At 42.6% G+C, this 18,394-nt stretch overlaps 2 protein-coding genes across 2 annotated transcripts; one reads left to right on the top strand and one right to left on the bottom strand.

Annotated features, from left to right (window-relative positions):
* Positions 1 to 1,066: 1,066 nt before the first annotated feature.
* Positions 1,067 to 2,506, top strand: pou3f2a (POU class 3 homeobox 2a). Its single transcript, XM_046061056.1, has one exon. It carries the CDS (start codon positions 1,067 to 1,069, stop codon positions 2,444 to 2,446), a length of 1,380 nt encoding a protein of 459 aa, XP_045917012.1. The 3' UTR covers positions 2,447 to 2,506.
* A 7,216-nt stretch (positions 2,507 to 9,722) lies between these two features.
* On the bottom strand, positions 9,723 to 17,457 carry faxca (failed axon connections homolog, metaxin like GST domain containing a). Its single transcript, XM_046060438.1, has 6 exons — positions 16,984 to 17,457; positions 14,416 to 14,551; positions 13,894 to 14,090; positions 13,136 to 13,353; positions 12,328 to 12,444; positions 9,723 to 11,119 (listed from the first exon to the last, which is right to left on the bottom strand). The coding sequence occupies exons 1-6, from the start codon at positions 17,241 to 17,243 to the stop codon at positions 10,818 to 10,820; spliced, it is 1,230 nt and encodes a 409-aa protein (XP_045916394.1). The 5' UTR covers positions 17,244 to 17,457; the 3' UTR covers positions 9,723 to 10,817.
* Between the last annotated feature and the right edge of the window lie 937 nt (positions 17,458 to 18,394).

The raw sequence follows: 18,394 nt of genomic DNA, 5'->3' as shown, positions 1-18,394 counted from the left end.
ATAAATGTAGTGGAGTAAAAAGGTACAAGAGTTGGCTGTAGAAAATAGTGGAGTATGAGTATAAAGTGTAAAGTAAAAAAATACTCAAGTACTCTAATCTAAAACTGTACTTTGGTGTGCCTTGTGTAAATTTACCTAATTACTTTCCACTGCTGTATGAGGCAGATCTGTGAAGTGCTTGTCATGGAAAATGGGAACCTTTTCTAGGTATCTCTATTTGTGTGCACTGGAGGGTAGAGCTATATTTCCCTCATCAAAACATTGAAATTCAAAGCCCATTTTTTGTAGGAGGTTTGGGGAACTAAGCCTCGCGTGCCTCTGTGGGGTGCATCCATCTCAAAGTTTACCCAACAAGCAGGTGGAAGGGGGCACGGTGTGCGCAGAGCAGGCTGAGGGACTCATTCTTGCAGCCTCCTCTCTTTGGCCCCGCGCTGCCCTCTCCGCTCGCCCCCCCATTATTTGTCCCGACGGCCGAGCTCGCGGCCCCAGTGGGCCCTTTGGAACGAAAAGGAGCGAACTGCAGCTGTGACGTGGGCGTTGTTCCATTCACCGCGTTCGCCATGGCAACGGGGCAGAGGCCCTGGAAGCACGCGGCCCCTCTCTGGACAGCGTCCTGAGGGCAGAGAGGCAGCTGGAGGTTTATCCCCACGATCACTGTTCACTGTTTCATGGCGAAAAAGACCCCAAAGATTCTACTTCAAATGCACGAGTATCGGACTAATTTGGATTTGGGCTATTTTGATAGTAAAAGTTTTATTCTTGATCGGATAAATGTGGTCAACTACACCAATTAATGTGCAGATTCTGTGTATCTTATGCAACTTTTACGCACCGTTTTGACGCACTGAACTACTAAATATGACCCACTGACCCAGATCAATGTTAATAAAGCAGTGCCAACATAAAGAAAACTCTTTCTTTTTCTTATAGCGGAGCTTGTTCAGTCCATTCTGTGTTTACTCTCGGCAGCCCGATTTCTCCCTCGACTTTGTACTCTAGCATGCTGCAGGACTGCTAGTATTGTTGGGCAGCGTGATTGGGGTTTCTGTACAATCTCCCGTGACCAATGAGCGGGGTGCTGTCAGGGGTAACCACATCTGTCAACCGTTCTTGGCCAATAAAGAGCGGAGCGAGGCGGACCACAGGTGCGCGCCTCTGCGTCCCCTTGGCACAGCGCCCGGGAGATGCTGGAGAGAGACGCCTAGCTGCCCCGTGGCGCAAAAGAGTTACTGTCAAAGGCTGCCTCCTTTTAACTCCAGCTATCACTCTGGCTCCGATAGTTATGGCGACCGCAACGTCCAACCACTACAGCGTCCTCACCACCCCCAGCAGCGCGCCACCGCCGCACTCGGAGTCCGGGAGCATGCAGCAGGCGGCAGCGTACAGGGACGCGCACACCCTGCTCCAGAACGATTATAGCACGTTACCGGGCGGTGGACATCCGCTCAGCCACGCGCACCAGTGGATAACGGCGCTGTCTCACGGTGACGGCGGGACGCCCTGGCCACCGAGTCCCCTCGGAGAACAGGACGTGAAGCCCGTGCTGCACGACAGTGACCGAGAGGAGCTGCAGAACTCCAGCAGTCTGCAGCAACAGCAGCAACAGCGACACCCTCACCTCGCACACCAGCAGGTGCATCACGACGCCAGAGCATGGCGAACCAGCACAGCCACCACGCACATCCCCGGTATGGCGACATCTGAGGGCCAGAGCCTAGTGTATTCCCAGTCCGGCTTCGGTCTGATGCCGGGGGGAGAGCAAGGGGGGATGCACCACCACCCCCTGCGGGATGAGGACCACCACAGCCACAGCCCGCATCTCAGTGATCACGGAGGCGGCCCTGGGGCCCACCAGCAGTCTCTGTCACACCATCACCAGCACGGGGGCCATCAGGACCAGTCAGACGAGGACACACCGACCTCCGACGAGTTGGAGCAGTTTGCCAAGCAGTTCAAACAGCGACGTATCAAGCTGGGCTTCACCCAGGCGGATGTGGGACTGGCTCTTGGGACGCTGTATGGAAACGTCTTTTCTCAGACCACCATTTGCAGGTTCGAGGCGCTCCAACTCAGCTTCAAAAACATGTGTAAACTCAAGCCCTTGTTGAACAAGTGGCTGGAGGAGGCGGACTCCACCTCGGGGAGTCCCACTAGCCTGGATAAAATCGCGGCACAGGGACGGAAAAGGAAAAAGAGGACCTCCATCGAGGTGGGCGTCAAAGGGGCTCTGGAGAGCCATTTTCTCAAATGTCCAAAACCAGGAGCAGCGGAGATCAACTCCCTAGCGGACAGCCTGCAGCTGGAGAAGGAGGTGGTGAGGGTTTGGTTTTGTAACAGGCGGCAGAAGGAGAAGAGGATGACACCCGTTGGGGGACAGATACCTGGAGGTGAGGACATGTACGGGGACACCCCTCCTCATCACGGAGGACAGACTCCTGTGCAGTGACCCCAGTCAGTTATTCTGAGCAAAACACGGACCCCTTCAGGAGATGTAATACCTCCTTATTTGTTTTAATCTCTGTGCTGGACCGATCGGAACTGGACCTCGGCCAGTTTAAATGTTGGACCCACGGACACGCACAATGGGGATATACAGTGGCAACCAAGCACTAAAAATACGCATAGTAGAGAGCCGAATGGGGAGGTTTCATGCCGCGGAACTGCCAAGCATATTGGGATACGGCTGGTGTGTGCTAACCAAAAAAAAAAATAAATAAAAAAAAATAATCAGCAACAAAATGCTTTTCTATACCTTCTACCGAGGCGCCAATGTGTCATTATGTAACGTGTCATTAAAGAAAGGCAGAGTGTGGACACGAGGTGTCCGCAGGGGGGGAAAATATAAAAGCAAGCTCCGGGTTCCATGAGAAGTCGCAGTCAGTGTGGGTAAATAAACGCCATCTTTCCATCATAACAAAAGCAACAGGGGTGCTTCGCAGCTTGTGGCAAGAGAGGGCTGAAATGGCAGACACCTGCTGTACAATATTAAAAAATCAAGCCAATACCAGCCAACTGCTTTTATTATTATTATTATTATTATTATTATTATTATTATTATTATTATTATTATTATTATACAATTATGATGAATCATTTAAATTGAATATGATGTATTTATTGTAGAGTCAGCTGCATCCATCATTTGTTTAAAATTAAATGTTCCTCCCTTGCTTTAATCAACTAAATACAGCTTAATAATAATAATAATAATAATAATAATAATAATAATAATAATGTTTCTAGACAGACTGAGTATTGGTTCACTTTAATGCTTTTCTTTCTGTGCAGACATCTCTGTGCGCCTGTTTACAGTGTGTTTATGCTGTTTGTTATTTCTGTACTTTTCCAAAATGCTGTGATGAGAAAGACCGAGACTGTCCGGCTGGAACTCAAAGCAATCCAGCCCATTTTGCCTTCCTTTCCTAAGAAGAAAAAAAAACAACAACAAAAAACTGAACATGTCCTGGTACCAGCTCTGGCCGCAGTGGCTCTACTACTGTGTGACTCATTCATTCACCGAGAAGACTATTTGTGGGATGTATCTCAATTCGTTTTTGTATGGCTTCGTTTGTATGTATGTATGTTTGTTTGTTTGTTCAGTTTTTTCTCCGTCGGTCTGTGCCAAAGCACAAACACAGACACGTGCTCTTGTGCCACTTAAATCCTGTGATTGATAACCCGATTTGATGGTGGAAGGTTATTGAGGGGAATCCACGACTAGTTGAAGATTCATTCTCTGACTGAAAGGTAAAGAAAATATAGACATTCAGAAACTCAAATCCAACTGAAGGATGTAGATGAGTTGAGAGAAAATATTAGACTAGGCCCATAATGTGAATTTTAGGCAAGACGTTTTGCATTTTAAAAAACCTTTTGGAATGTATTGGTCCTAGTTGTAAGTGTCAAAGTAGTACTTATAGGGCCTATAAAATACTTCATCACCAATCAGTAAAAATTGAGCATAGCAATATTAAGTAATGTTTGGGGTATTTTCCTTCTTTAAGGGTATACTGCATGATAATTCGCCCTTAATTTAAATAAGGCCCAATATGTATGTAATTCTGACTCCAACATTAGTAATCCTTCAGCTGAATTGGAGTTTTTGACGGAGGGGGGGAGTGAAAAATCAACAAAACCAAAACAAAATAGCATTGACCTGAAATCTGTGATCAAACGAAGAGGAAAAACAAATCAACGATTGCACAATTTCTATATTGCTTTTTGTCATTAAATCGTATTTGTTTTCTATAACACTGCGGTCTCTGCACGTTTATTGAGCTTGAAGAAAAGTAGCAACTCTGGCAACAAGCTTCTTCTGTTGTCCCACCCCACCCCCACCCCGCTCCATGCACGCGGCCTTGCATTATAATTGTGGATTTTATCAATCCGTCTCGGTTGCTTCAAATTGCCCTTCAGCTGTTTCGGTAAAGTGTTTACTGCCGCTGATCTGCTCTGATATTGTTGTGAGGAGAGATGTCCGCGAGGATGCTCAGGCAGCCGGTCAATGGCAAGTGAAATTGAAATACACCAAAGCGGTAATTAATATTTTCATCAGGATAAATATGAAAACTAATTGACAGTTATGATGCAATTTAAAATATCTAAACAATGAAAGCGTTTCTGTGGGCCTGTCTGTAAAAGGAATTTTAAAACAACAACATACTATAGGCCTAACTGCAGGGTGGAGGGGGTGCATTATAAACTACACTTACTGGTGTATTAATCTGGCCTGCTGCTTTCATCAGCATATCCATAACACAAGAATTATAAACATGTACTACCTATAATTTCCATGTCCTAGGAAATTATTTGACTAATTGTTCAAATGCTAAATAACGGTGTAGATACCATTTAAATATTGAGTGAAAACTGAAATAATCACCAGTTAGCTGAGTGAGAGCACAGAATCTGTGACCGCAGTGTAAAGTCAAAAGATGAATATTAAATTCGCTCTTGTTTTTAAGACATTTTTGAGTATTTTGTTGCATTAGACTTTTCTAAGTCTAATTTCACACAGAAGTGGGTTTTCTGATTCTTCAGCACATCTCCTTCCTTGTGGGGTTTTTTCACCTGATGCCTAATATTTCCTGTTGGATACTTGGGCTGGTCGTTGTCCAAATCAGAAACAGTCCGCTGACGCCACCTAGTGGCTATTAGTAAGATAAACGCAGGCTGGGTTGAATGGAGGGCATTGCTTCATAGACACTGAATGCAAGTGCAATCAGTTGATTTTTTATGAGACAGTGCTCTTTAGCTAAGTGGTTAGGATACTGAGTCCGGGTTTATGTCCATTTTGTCTGGTGTTTCAACAACATTGGAGAGTTCGATTTTACAGGTAATAACATTGTTTGCCTGATTCCAGTTTATTCATTGCTCTACCAGAATGTAATTATTAGCAGTGTGTGCAGGAATTTGAAACTTTAAAGCATTTAGAACTTGTGCTTTGGTACATTATTTTACCGGTTTGTAATTTCCTAATGATAAGGACGGTTCCTGGAAAGAATAATGCAATCTGGTACAAAGGGACAATTTATAGATAAAGTTTAAAGAAAGAGTTATTTATTTAGAATTGAGTTAGTTGTGTTGAATTTACAAGCAGTTATTTCTTTGAAATAGATACTCAATGTAAATACACATCAACTGATTTCTAAAATGCTACAGCCCCGTTTATGACTTATGACATAAGACATAAGTCAATTTTTATTTATGTAGTCCAACATCACAAAAAAGACATTTGGCTCAGGGGGCTTTACATCTGTACAAAATAATATTAGTAATAATTAATAACTTAAGAATAACTGGGAAAGAGTTCATTTAAAAAATCCATGTTTATGTTTTTCATTTATTTCCAATCCATTCCTTAACAACTAGAATCCATTCCTTAACAACAGAAATCTGTCAATGACAGGCTTTACATTTCCTCTCAAAGAGGCCTTTTTTACTGCTGTGTTATTTCAGGCTCATCTTGTAATTTTGCAATCTGAACCAGTATGTGCAATTTTAAAGCAAAAAGATTTTGAGAAAGACAAAAAAGAAAGAAAGCATCCATTTTTGTGGGTGTATGCATCTGTGTGTGTGTGTGTGTGTGTGTGTGTGTGTGTGTGTGCGCAGGTCTAAACCCAGCTCTCTGGAGGACCCTGTTGCCTGGATTCTGTCCTATCAGCAGGCGACCATCTGCCCTCCTCCCGGCCCTCACACTCGTACAGGCATCCTCTGCATTATTCATATTTTTTAAACACACACACACATAAAGGCACATTCACCCCTCCCTGCACACAACATCCCACCTCACACATCATCCACACAGCCACATGTTAGAGAGCCAGCCAGCCAGCCAGCCAGCCAGCCAGCCAGCCAGCCAGCCAGCCAGCCACACACACACACACACACACACACACACACACACACACACACACACACACACACACACACACACACACACACACACACACACACACACACACACACACACACACACACGCTATACGCCATCTCTGACTCACCAGAGATGGTTTATACTCTGGTGTCATTGTCAGTTCTGAATTGTCTCCTCTGTCTTGTGTAGAAGGGATCTCCCAGGGATTCTGTACAATGGCCACAGAAATGCAACCAGCCAAAGTCATCAAATATCATTCATCTGCTCCTGACTGTTTGTCTCTTTCCCTTTTCATGCCCCTTTTCTCACCCAAACCCTTGCTCTGTCTCTACAGTGCTGCTCCCACGACTTGCTTTTTTTTTTTTCTCTCTCTCTCTGCCCTCCTTTTCTCTCCCTGTTTCTCTGGAGCTCCAGCACCAACACAAAGAAAAGGGCAGAGAGCTAATTCTTCACTATTGTTGGGTAGGCTTAGTATTGTCATATGGTAGCAAGCACAGAGGGAGAGGGATTACGAGACAGATATATGCCAGAGTATACCCACCTCTAAGTGTTGAAACAGAGCAGTTTTTACAAAAAGACTCACCTGTTTTTCTTCAGTAGATGTGACATTTGAAGCACATTTCAACACTCAACAATATGCACAAAAACTGAAACAAAACAAGAGGAAAATACCACAGCTATATTTAATGAAATATTAAGTGTAATCCATTGTCATACAGCTTTTTATCTCTAGGTATGATACATTCATAAGAATCTTTATTTTTTAAATGTTACAGAGCATTTGTTTCTTTTATATCATGTTCGCATATTACTTTGCATTTTTTGCCCCCCCCAGCTCTCATATTTACAGTTTGCTGAGATTCCAAAAGTGTTTCAGTACACACAAACAGCACAAGACAATGCAATATGGCTTCTACAGTCTACAAGCAGAAATCTCGATGGGAGAGCGACACACACACACGACGGGTCTTAACCCCCAGACCTCTGACCTTTACCTGCTGAGGAACTCTGAGACAGATGAAGTCGACCACAGAGACTGGTCTGGAAGGACTTTTGCAATTTTTCCTGTAATGAGTGAGTTTACAGGAGGGATTAGAGACACTGATCATCAGCTGATCAGCAGGATGACTGACCTCGTTGTGCTGATCTGAGCTCTAGAGGTCAGTTTGGTATTTACCTCAGTTTTTTTTATGGTTTCAACTGGACATGAATCTCTGCTGTGTAAAAATGTTATGACAGTTAAATGTGCAGAAGATGAGGGACTGTACTATTTGAACACATTGACATTATGATATGAATTTTAACATTGACATTTCAAAAACATACACATACATGCAATTATGAAAATATGCAGCTGGTCCAGTGTTACGTGTCAACGGAAGTCAGAGAATCTACAGTATTGCACTAATGCACAGATCAATACACTTGATTGATAAGAACTCTCAGCCATAGCAGAAAACACGCGTAAACATAAGAAGAAAAGTGCAACATAATAAACAATATCATTGTTTCTTAAAATCAAGCACATCCACCATCAACATTAACACATATAAACATCATAAAATAAGTAAGTAAATGTTTAATCAATATGATTAAAACATAGGTCATATGCTGGCACTGATATAAAGTAAACAGCTTTAGGAGTCAGTTTCCATAATGCTAAATCTGACTAATGATGAAGGAAGGCAAGAGCATGCAGGCAAGGGGTTTTAAGACACAGGATTCTCCAGTTTCACGTAATATTATTGTATTGAAATTCATCTGCAGCACGCACACATAAAGGCTTTACTGTCTCAGAAGTATTGATGTTTTGGGTGTTATACTGTAGAGCAGAGAACCCAGAACGCCTTAGAGCGAAGGAGCCACGCAGAGGAAAATGTTGTCATTAAATCATCATTATATTATTTGCCAAAACCGTCATCGACATCATGATCTTACTTAAACAAATGAGACCAAAGAGATAATGACACCTTTATAACCTTATATTATAACTAACCCTTTGCTGAGTGTTCAATTCTATTTATGGCTTCTTTTTGTTACTTCTTATTTCACAATATACTGCTACATAGTAATGCTACATAATTTGATGATATTTAAGTTTAAATAATCAACAAACTGGCCAATGTACATTTTTCAAAAACCATAAATAAAAAATTCTGATAAGTATCTCTTAATTTGGTTATCAAAGAATTGAAAGAAAAGTGTATTAGTGTATGTGTATTAAGCAGGAAACTTTGCTGTTGAAACAAACTTGTCAGCACTATCTGGTGGACAAACAATGTCATGGATACACTGCTTCTAAATTACCTCGAACAAAGTTTTGGCATTTCTGTACTTCAATCTCTCGATACTACTGACATATTATGTAAATATAAATAATGCATATCTGCATTAAGGCCTGGTAACACTAGCACTTAAAGTTGCCAAACTTCAATTTCAGTTAATTCCAACATTTATATAAATAAATTATATAATAAATAAATAGTTAGCAAATAGTTCAACTTTGAACTTTAACCCGCACATTTGTGCTGTTGACAGAGAGCCAAAGAATCTAAAATCGAGGAAGCTATCGTGGTATCCAATATTTGTGCATTTGACTCATAACAGTTCAAAATAGCACTGTAGCAGCAGGACAGAGGGTCAGTGACCTTCTATGGGTAGAGCAGTGATTGGTGGTTATGTAGGGACTGAACCTTTCTATAGAATTTGACCTCTAACCCCTTGTTTTGTTACCTCAGAATAGTACTGTACCCTTCATTAGCTGTTTTGCACCTTTCACTTTCAGTTAAGCGCCTCTGTTACAGTATTTTAGAGAGAATCTCTGGGACCTATTGTGACTGACTAGAGCTAGCCCGGCTAGCTAGCCAGATAGTGTTTAGCTCAGCAGGTAGAGCAGTTCATCAGCTAGCCCTGCCACAATGTCATCAAGCTTCTAGAGCCAAATATTTAGCAGAGACACGCCGAATCATTTCATTGTGACACTTTCTGGTGTGACCAGACCTTTAAGCTAACATTGGCCAATATATTGGTCCAGCCAATTTATCGGTCTGACCCGATTCACAAGCCTCTGTTAAGATTCCTTTGTATGTTAGGGAGGAAAGGTTCAGCTGTGAAAACGCTCATCCATGCGCAACACTGACTGAAGTATACATGCTGTATACCCCTTGCTTGCATTCTTATTATTTTTAACACACAATATGTTAGTACGTGCATTTGCTGAGTGACAAACACACATAAAACCTGCACCTTATCATCGCAAACCCCAAAACCATGCAGTCTGTGGACCTCTGTCTGTTCTGTTATTGCTTTACATTTTCTGAGCGATCCATCATTTTAAGTCAAGGGGTGATTCTGCCGAAAAGGAAAAGAAGTAATTTATTAAGATCAATTGGTGTTTGTGTGGCTCATTTGTCCAGAGGCACAGACAAACACACATCAAACTTAATGAATAAGCCAGCTAAGAAACATAGACAGCATTATCAACGTGAAGCCTAAAGGGAGATCTTCATTGGCACGTATCATCCATGCACTTTCATTCAGACAATATATCTATTTCATCTATTTCTACATGATTGTTTGACTCGCTCTCAATGCTTGAATGCATGTAAAATGTCTATTTGACCTAAAGCTACTGTCCTCAGTGAAAAGCCAAACAACACAGGCACCTGAAAATGTATGTTGCTTCTAATGTGTGTGTGTGTGGGGGGGGGACCAGCAGAGTGGTTATTCACAGAGACTATTACAAGACGATTTGGTCATTGAGTCCAACACAAAAGGGATTTCACAGGAGAAACACCTACAGAATTTACACATGACAGAGGGGGTGGATCTATATTTGAGGGCTATCTATACTATTTATAATCATATATAATCAAATATTCTATCTGTTAAATTTCAGAATCAGATCCATTTATAAATATTTACACTGAATTGTATTCATTCACAGAAATCCTGTACAGTTCCCCACGTGTCATATCAATACAAGGCGTTAAGGGTTCAGTTAGTCAAACACACACATGGCTGGGTGGCGTGAGTTGCTACGAGGATAACGAGTCACACACACATTTAGTTGCCACGGTTACGACAGGTGACAGGTTGTGACTGCAGGTGACGTCGACCACGTGGAGGAGTTTCTCAGCGGCGGCGTCATTTACTCCTGGTTTCTCTACTTCTGGTTCTCACTTTTATTCTGCCTCTCTTTCCTCTTCCCCTTCACTGCAGCTTTTCTGCTTTCTCATTCTTTTTTCTCTCACTTTTGGCCTACGTTTCACTCCCTTTTCCCTCTACTGCAAACCTCTCGGTCCTCAACTTCTCCGCTGACACAGGAATACTCCCCAGTTATTTTCTGTTCAAAGAGGTAGGGGGCATGAGTACAGGTGGGACGCAGCTCCCTCCTGTGGTGTGCGTATATGCGTGGTGTGCACTATATCTGTATGTTTTGTCAACACTTGAGCTGGTCAATTTCAGAGCACTCCGTGTCCATGTCAGAGTCATACAGCGAGTGGCCCGTTGGGTCGCTGTCGGGCGACGGCGGCGGGTGCTGTGGCGTGTGAGTGTGCGAAGTGTGCGTGTCGTCCTGGAAAGAGCCCGTGCGGGAGTAAAGGCCCAGGTCAGGGAGCTTAGAGGCTGAGTCGCTGCACTCTGTGGTGTTGTTGTAGCAGAAGTCCTCCAGGTCCACGAACCACTCGGGCCAGAATCGCCGGCGGATACGGTCGCAGTACATGGCCAGGTTGATGAGCTCACCTGGAGGGGACGGACAGGACGAGTGGGTGAGGTGCTCTGAACATGTTGCGCAATCCCTCTGATTAATAAAACAACATTAGAGCTAGAATGATTCCACAGTTAATCAAGTTGTCATTCTGCAGAAAAATAGGGATCAATTAATCACCTTTAAAGTAATGTTTCCAGCAAAAGTACCACACACATTATTTGGCTCCACCTTCTAAACTGTGCAGATTTGCTTCTTTGTCTTGTGTGAGAGTAAACTGATAATTTGCTACATTTTTACTCCTGGTTGGTAAAAACATGCATTTTGAAGACATCACCCTGGGCTCTGGGAAACTGTGTTGCGCATCTGATGGGTTTGTTGGACATTTTATCAATAAATAAGTTTAGTTATTATAAGTTAATTGCAGCCCTAACTAACGTAATTTTTCAGTCCAGTGGTTTCTAAACTGGGGGTCAGGAACTACTTGTGGGTCACAAGATGACTGACAAGACAGAAAGAATAAGAAAAAACATTTCTGCTACACAAAATGAGGTATATTTGGTTTGACTTCTTTCTTGTAAAATGTAAAATTGAATATGGATACTATTTGATATAGAGAGATATTGCAAAAAAACACTAAACCAAACAGCTTAGCTTGCTCATCCGTTTTCTGTGAATTCAGTTTTAAATTAATTACACTTAAATCAGTGAATCATATTTGAACATCAGTTCTGTGCTTGTGTCGGACAGAAGTCAAAAAAGGAGAGTTGTGTTTTAGAAGAAGATATAATTTACTAAACACATCATATATATAAATTATTATGTCAGATGAAGTGTTAGAAACCATTTTGAGTTACAATTTTACTTGATATTTAATGATGTTGCCATACATGGTTCACACTTTATAAAGTAAAAAATAAAATAGTACTACACTCATCCACAGATGTTGCCATCAGCATTTGGTAGATAATTCTCAGTGAGGTCTGTAGATTATCCAGAATAACCAGGACATTGTTTCTGAGTAAACATGCTGCTGTTGACTTTTTATAATCTTATTGTTTCTTGTGAATGAAATTTGTATTGGACTGGCAGCAGAAGCCTCGGCGGTAGATATCTCAGAATCTCAGTAAATAAAACTTAAGCTGTCCTCATGACTAGATACTACCGGGGATATTAGAGACAACACAGCATGTTTCTTTATAATACAGAATTATGTTGTAGATTTCTGTTTCAGTGAACTCACCTTTAATTAGCTGCTCCGGCCGTGTTCCTGGCAGTGTCCACATAGCAGGGGCCAGGTGACTGAACACTGCAGCGTCTACTGTCGAAAGCTTAGAGCCCATAAGATACTTCTTATCGCCTTAGACAGCACACAGAAAGAAAAGTCGGCTTGCTTCGCATAGCATGAATTCTGGAGGCCTACTGTCAACTCAAAAGGTAGGCAGACACAATATTAACATAAAAAAGCAATTTCATTTTTAAGTTCTGACAAAAAAACAGATAATATTTGTACAGAAAGGAAAGAAAATCTCTTCCGGCCACAAACTAACATGCATCAGAGATCAACTGATACCTTTAGGGTTGTGAAACTTTATTAGCAAGTGCTATTTGGAATGGCCAAACAACACTTTCCTTGCTTGCATGCTCTCAGCTCTGTCTATCCTGCCAGAAACTGACAGAGGTTATGTACCAATCCTACACTGCAATGCTGGGTCTTCACCACAGGAGGCTAGTAATGTGCTATCCTTCCATTTGGTTGGAGCCGCCGCTGTCCCTTAACAAGTTCAAACTTATATAGCTGGATATAGCTGGTTATAGTTCTCAAGGTGCACATTAAAAAGCCGTTGCAATAATTTTACTTTGCCAATACACCTGTTTGTCTGCCTCCAGGACAAACCAGACAGGCGACACAAATTGTTTCCCAATTACAAAACGAACGTCCTTAAATTCCTGTAGACACAGAGTACAGTCATAAATGCTAGAGAAAAACAGACTGGGTTGTACTGAAGGCTCACATTCTTCTCAGCAAAAACATCCTTTTAGCTCCTCACCTAGTAAAGTGGCCAGGGTCCGCATGTCCTTCTCCATGAGGGCGTAAACTTCCTCCTTAGAGAAGCGCCCAATCCCATGCCCATACATCTCCCTCTTGACGATCCCGCCGGTCAGGTGACTCAGGATCCACTTGAGCAGGTCGCTCAGTGGTCCGCTCACAGACAGCATCTTCTGGGTCTCCTCCAGGTTGTCCACCCACTGACAGTAAGCTATGGTCCTGCAACACACACACACACACCTCAAGATCAATGCAAGCCCTAGAATTGTTACTACAATGAATACTACTGCTAAGAAGACGTGAAAGAAGGAGAAAAAGTAACTTGATGGAACAAAACACAGTAGGAGAATGAGGATGTTTGACATTTTCTCAGCCAAATTATTAAATGCTCTATAATGAAATAAAATAAATATCAAGTGTGATATCATCCTGGTGGAAAAATAGGCCACAAATAAATTCAATTTCACAATTTTCTTAAAAGAAAAGTTGGTTATTCACATTTTCTCAGGAGCATTGTTGCAATGTCCAGGGGCCACTAGGTATTTAAAAGGTCTTAATTGATAATCTCCACTTCATTTTACAAAACGCACAAGCAGCTGGGAGGACAACAGGTGGTTTCAAGGGTCTTAATATTAAATTAAATGTCAAATACAATTGAACAGGCAGTCTTTGCTTCTCAGCAATCTGGCACACAAAAAAGTATTAGCACTGTTCTAAGACAACAGCAAAAAATCAGTTCAAACTTGTCTGGTCCCTTACCAGTAGAAATGCTCCTCCACCATTTTGGTGATGGCGCGAGACATGGCCCTCTCCTGCGGCGTCAGGCTCTTGTTGAGGCTCGCACCCAGCCTCTCCTCCAGGAAGTCGATGATGAACTCGGTGCCACACACCTGCTCCTGGTTGTATTCGATCCACGGCATCTTTCCCTGCGGTGAAAGCTTCCCATCAAAGTAGTTCTGCAAAAGAAAGGGGATTTGGGAAATGGGGGTGGGGGGGGATTTATAAAGGGAGATGAGAAAGGGAGGGAAGCCAATAGAGAAGGTGGTTGGTGATTGTTATTAAGTAAATTAAATTGGAACTGCATCAAGACAAAATATTTAAATGAAATTGTAATTATTAACTGGGTGAGTGTAGCAGCAGAGACTCTGTGTTGGACAATAATTAATCACAGGAAAAGTAATTACAACAAAATAACAAACAAAGGATTTTGTCACAAAGAAATTGGGATTAAAACATCCTCACATCCTTTTTTCTATCACAGAGACATAACCACAGCTCTACCTTGTAGGGCAGGTCAACCATACGGAGGTAGGTCTCCATCTTAAGGCAGAAAGGGGACAGGGACGGGACACCGGTTTTGGGCCTGGAGAACTGGTGGAGTATGATGGCATCTTTAGAGTCCAGCTCTTCCTCCTTTCTGTATGGAGAAGAGAATGACAGAGCTGCGGGTCACGTAGAAGAGGCTGGGAAAAACAGGCTATCTGTAATGATCATGTTGTGAAAACATAATTATTTTCAGTCACATTTAGGGGACTTATCTTGGCAAAATAATTGTTTGAAACAATGAAACAATGTCACAAAATAGTGAAAAAGTCCACAGTGACATTTTAAAATGTCTTGTTTTGTCTGACCAAAAGCCAAAAGCCCAAAGATATTCAGGTTCCTATTATAGAGGACACAGACATCCAGCAATCATTCACATCTGGACCCAGAGTGGAAGCTGTACCAAGAGATATTTTGGCATTTCTTTCTTTAATGATTAATCAGATATCAAAATAGGTGCAGATTAATTATCTGTCAAACGACTAATCAATGTATTGACTAATCATTTCAGCTCTAGTTATGGTTAAAGTTAGGCTAACCAGCAAAACTAGGTAACTGTCTAGGCCACAAACACTGAGGGGCCCCAGAACTCCCAGGTGCACTGCATGAGAACTGGTTTATAATTTGGTTAACTGAACATTTGTTAGGTAACATGCACCACTAAATTATAATATCAACTTAAGCAGGTCCAGCATTTTTCATTTATTTTGTAGCCCTGTCTTGTAAAGGGGCCCTTTTTTAAATGGTACCACATTATATCTCACTTGTTTAAACTAAAATCAAAGTATAAAAAAACTAAGGAATTGTGGCTTTACAAGGGTTATATGTCAGACTATTTCTCAGGCTGGGGGTAGTGACTTCATGGAGTCTCTGCAGGTTTCTTGGTAAAAGTGATGACAAGACTGCAGTTGGCACCGTTGGACAGAGCTACTCTAGCTGTTTCCAGTCTTTATTCAAAGCTAAGCTAAGTCTGCTAAGATAAGTTAAATTGTGTGTGTGGTGGGGTGGATGGGGCTATCATATAATTGATTAAATAAAATCAAATGATCTGCAGCCAATGTCCTCTAACTATCAGTGAGTGGCTGTCAGCCCTGGGCCATTTAGACAAGCCACGGGAAAACTGCTATGTCAAAATAATGACGCACACCCCTGTGAAAGACTATGGTGCATAGATACAGTTGGAGGCTACTTCAGGGACACTGGCAGGCAAATCACAACACATTCACGTGGGCACAATGCAGAAGTAAAGGGAGCTGTCGAAGTGCGAAGTGCTGAAACGTAAAAAAACAAGCCTCAGATGAGAGGAGCTGTCTATTTCAGAGTGGTGCTGAAATGTACTCTTATAAAAAGGCCGGTTTTGGTGCAATAACCTATATAATGAGTTAATCCCTGTTTGCAACAAAGGCACGATGGTAGCGGACAATGAAGAGAGAGAGAGGGAGGTGCAATAGGCTAATTAACAAAAACAAAAACAACAGCTCGAGGGAACGAAAAACATGACAGCCAGTCGGGATGAACTCCATGCAAATGAATATTTACAGCACAACAAACAGCCTGTCTGCCTTTTACGTAGACTAAAAATTATCGGCCCCGCATTAACTGCGGCTATGAGTACACAGGTAGGCTATAATATATGTAGAGCCTCGTTCTCTGTTGAGCTGAAAATGCTTTATATCAATTAAACATCCTTTTAATGTTCCTAACGACACTTAAACTTACGATATTATGGTGAATGTCTACTCTATGGGGCCTATTGCTGTGGATCTGTGTTTCGTCAACGGGGGGAGGGGGGAGGGGCTGGACTGCAGGTAACCCGAGATTCTTTAAGGACAACACACTCAGTCAAACCCTATATTCACATTCCCATTTCCGTCACAACTCACTCATTTTGTAAATTACCTAGTGGGCTATGTTTGGGGCTTTGGCGTTTGACTGTTTACATCACAGCACCCCCCCCCACCCCCCCGCTGCAGTGCTTAGACTGAAACCAAATTCCGGAACGTGCGCGTGGAGCAGGAGGGGGGCCCACAATAAAGCAAACACAAGATGAACATGTCCTTGAAACACAAGACACATGAAAGTGACCCGATGTCATAGTCTGTAACGTCAATTCATATAGCAAGAGAGCTGTTACAAACAGGCCTGCTGACCGGCAGACGAGCATTTTTAAAAAAGAGAAAAACACTGGAAAATGAGCTTTAATGACCGAGCCCCGAGACTGAGCCACGGGCCTCACCGTAGGACGCTCGTGCCGTTAATCCACAACAATAAGCTAATAAAGGTGGAAATAACGTCCTGATGTGTGTGTTTGTGTGGAGGGAGTTCATGGAGGTTACATCACAACCCACCCACTCACGATTCTCCACTCACCCCGCCCAGCCTGACAAGACTAGCAACATCAACACCCCAGTGAAAATACAGCAGACCTGGGAGACAGAATAACATCAGCAGTGGTGTTCTGCTCTGGCCCAAGAGGCCTGACAGTGGGAGGGGATGACTCCCCTACAGCCTCTGTGTGGTCGGTACCTGATGGCCAGCAATTCGTGCAGCAAATAAGCAGCGGCAGCGAGCAGAGCCCCTCCGGTCAAATACAGCGTTTTCCGCCACCACGAGTCCGAGCCCAGCGCGGACATTATCCCGCCGTAGTCCTGCAGTGGGCAGGCGATGATGTACCCATAAAACGAGAGCTGCTCATCGGAGCCCAGCAGGCCGGAGGAGAAGCTCTGGTTCTGGCCAAGATCAACCACACACGACCGCGTCCAGGCAAACCCGACGCGCCAGTACATGCTCTCTGTCTCCGGCCACTTTCCGCCTCACTTTGGCAGCTCGGGGCTTCATCAGCGGGGGCTTCATGAGTGCAGAGGGCTGCAGGCGCAGGCCGACTGAACGAGAGACAGCCGACTGGACACCAGCATCCCGCCCGGAGCGTGTCCCCGCAGCGGGGTCGACATCCTCCGCAGCCCGCACGGAGCTCGCTGGCTGTGGCCTCCCTCCTTGCGCGGTCAAGTAGGACAAATAACAACAAAGCATCCGGTTGTGTCTTTCAAAATAAAAGTTTATCTTTCGCAACATTCTAGGAGTAGGCTACACTTAAATGTCGGAGTAAAAACAAAAGATGTACATTAAAATGTTTATTCAAACATCATTTATTATTTAATTCCTGCATCCTACATGTCCTAACACAGTAGGTATTAGAAATGAGCAAATTGACCCTGTCGGAGATTTACTTTAGCGGAGTTGTGGTAATTTGTCAGTGATGTCAAATTTATGGTAGGCTACCTTTAAAAACCAGGGTTACAAAGTGCTTCACATGGATGGAGGTAGTACAATAAAACAAAACATTGAAGACAAAAACAGTTCAAAACAACACTTAATGAGGTTAAAAGAAGCATTAAAATAGCAGACAATTGCTCAATAAATACAGTATGATTGGTACTAAGTTGTGACAGTTTACATAATGCAGATGTTAAGAGGTGCACAGGGCCCTTTAGTAGGAGGTAACTGGTGATGGTGACTATGATTCTACAAGTAGGCCAACAAACTAATATACTAGTTTTAGGCCTATAGAGTCACTGCTTCTACTATGACCACTATTAATAACAATGCATCAAATCAGGCAAGTGAATCAAATGCAAGGCTCATAAAACGCAATAAAGACTAGATGATTTAGGCCAAGAGTAGTAGGCTATAATAGGTATTAAAAAACAAAACCTGTCATGCCTCTGCAACTCTGAGGGATGCATATTCCCGGAAAAAAGAAAAAAAAAAAGTATATATATATATATATATATATACACAAAATGTCACCTTTACAGACTTTTTTCATGTCTTCCATGAATAAGACCTACCAGTTGTGTTCACAACTCCTTATTTAAGTGAATAATTCTGCTGGTTTTGCTACTTTATTTCTTACTCTGCCATTAAAATTAAACCAAGT

This window comes from Micropterus dolomieu, linkage group LG10, assembly GCF_021292245.1.
Source record: "Micropterus dolomieu isolate WLL.071019.BEF.003 ecotype Adirondacks linkage group LG10, ASM2129224v1, whole genome shotgun sequence".
Classification (NCBI taxonomy): Eukaryota; Metazoa; Chordata; class Actinopteri; order Centrarchiformes; family Centrarchidae; genus Micropterus; species Micropterus dolomieu.
This window is presented reverse-complemented; position numbering and strand designations above follow the sequence as displayed.

What these genes read in the sequence shown, in the direction of transcription:
- faxca (XM_046060438.1), bottom strand. Translation starts at nt 17,243, where the DNA reads ATGTACTGGCGCGTCGGGTTTGCCTGGACGCGGTCGTGTGTGGTTGAT. An exon ending in GTGGAGGAGCATTTCTACTG is followed by an intron (nt 13,354 to 13,893) that starts GTAAGGGACCAG and finishes TGTGTGTTGCAG; the next exon opens with GACCATAGCTTACTGTCAGT. An exon ending in GCCGGAGCAGCTAATTAAAG is followed by an intron (nt 11,120 to 12,327) that starts GTGAGTTCACTG and finishes CGTCCCCTCCAG; the next exon opens with GTGAGCTCATCAACCTGGCC.
- pou3f2a (XM_046061056.1), top strand. Translation starts at nt 1,067, where the DNA reads ATGAGCGGGGTGCTGTCAGGGGTAACCACATCTGTCAACCGTTCTTGG.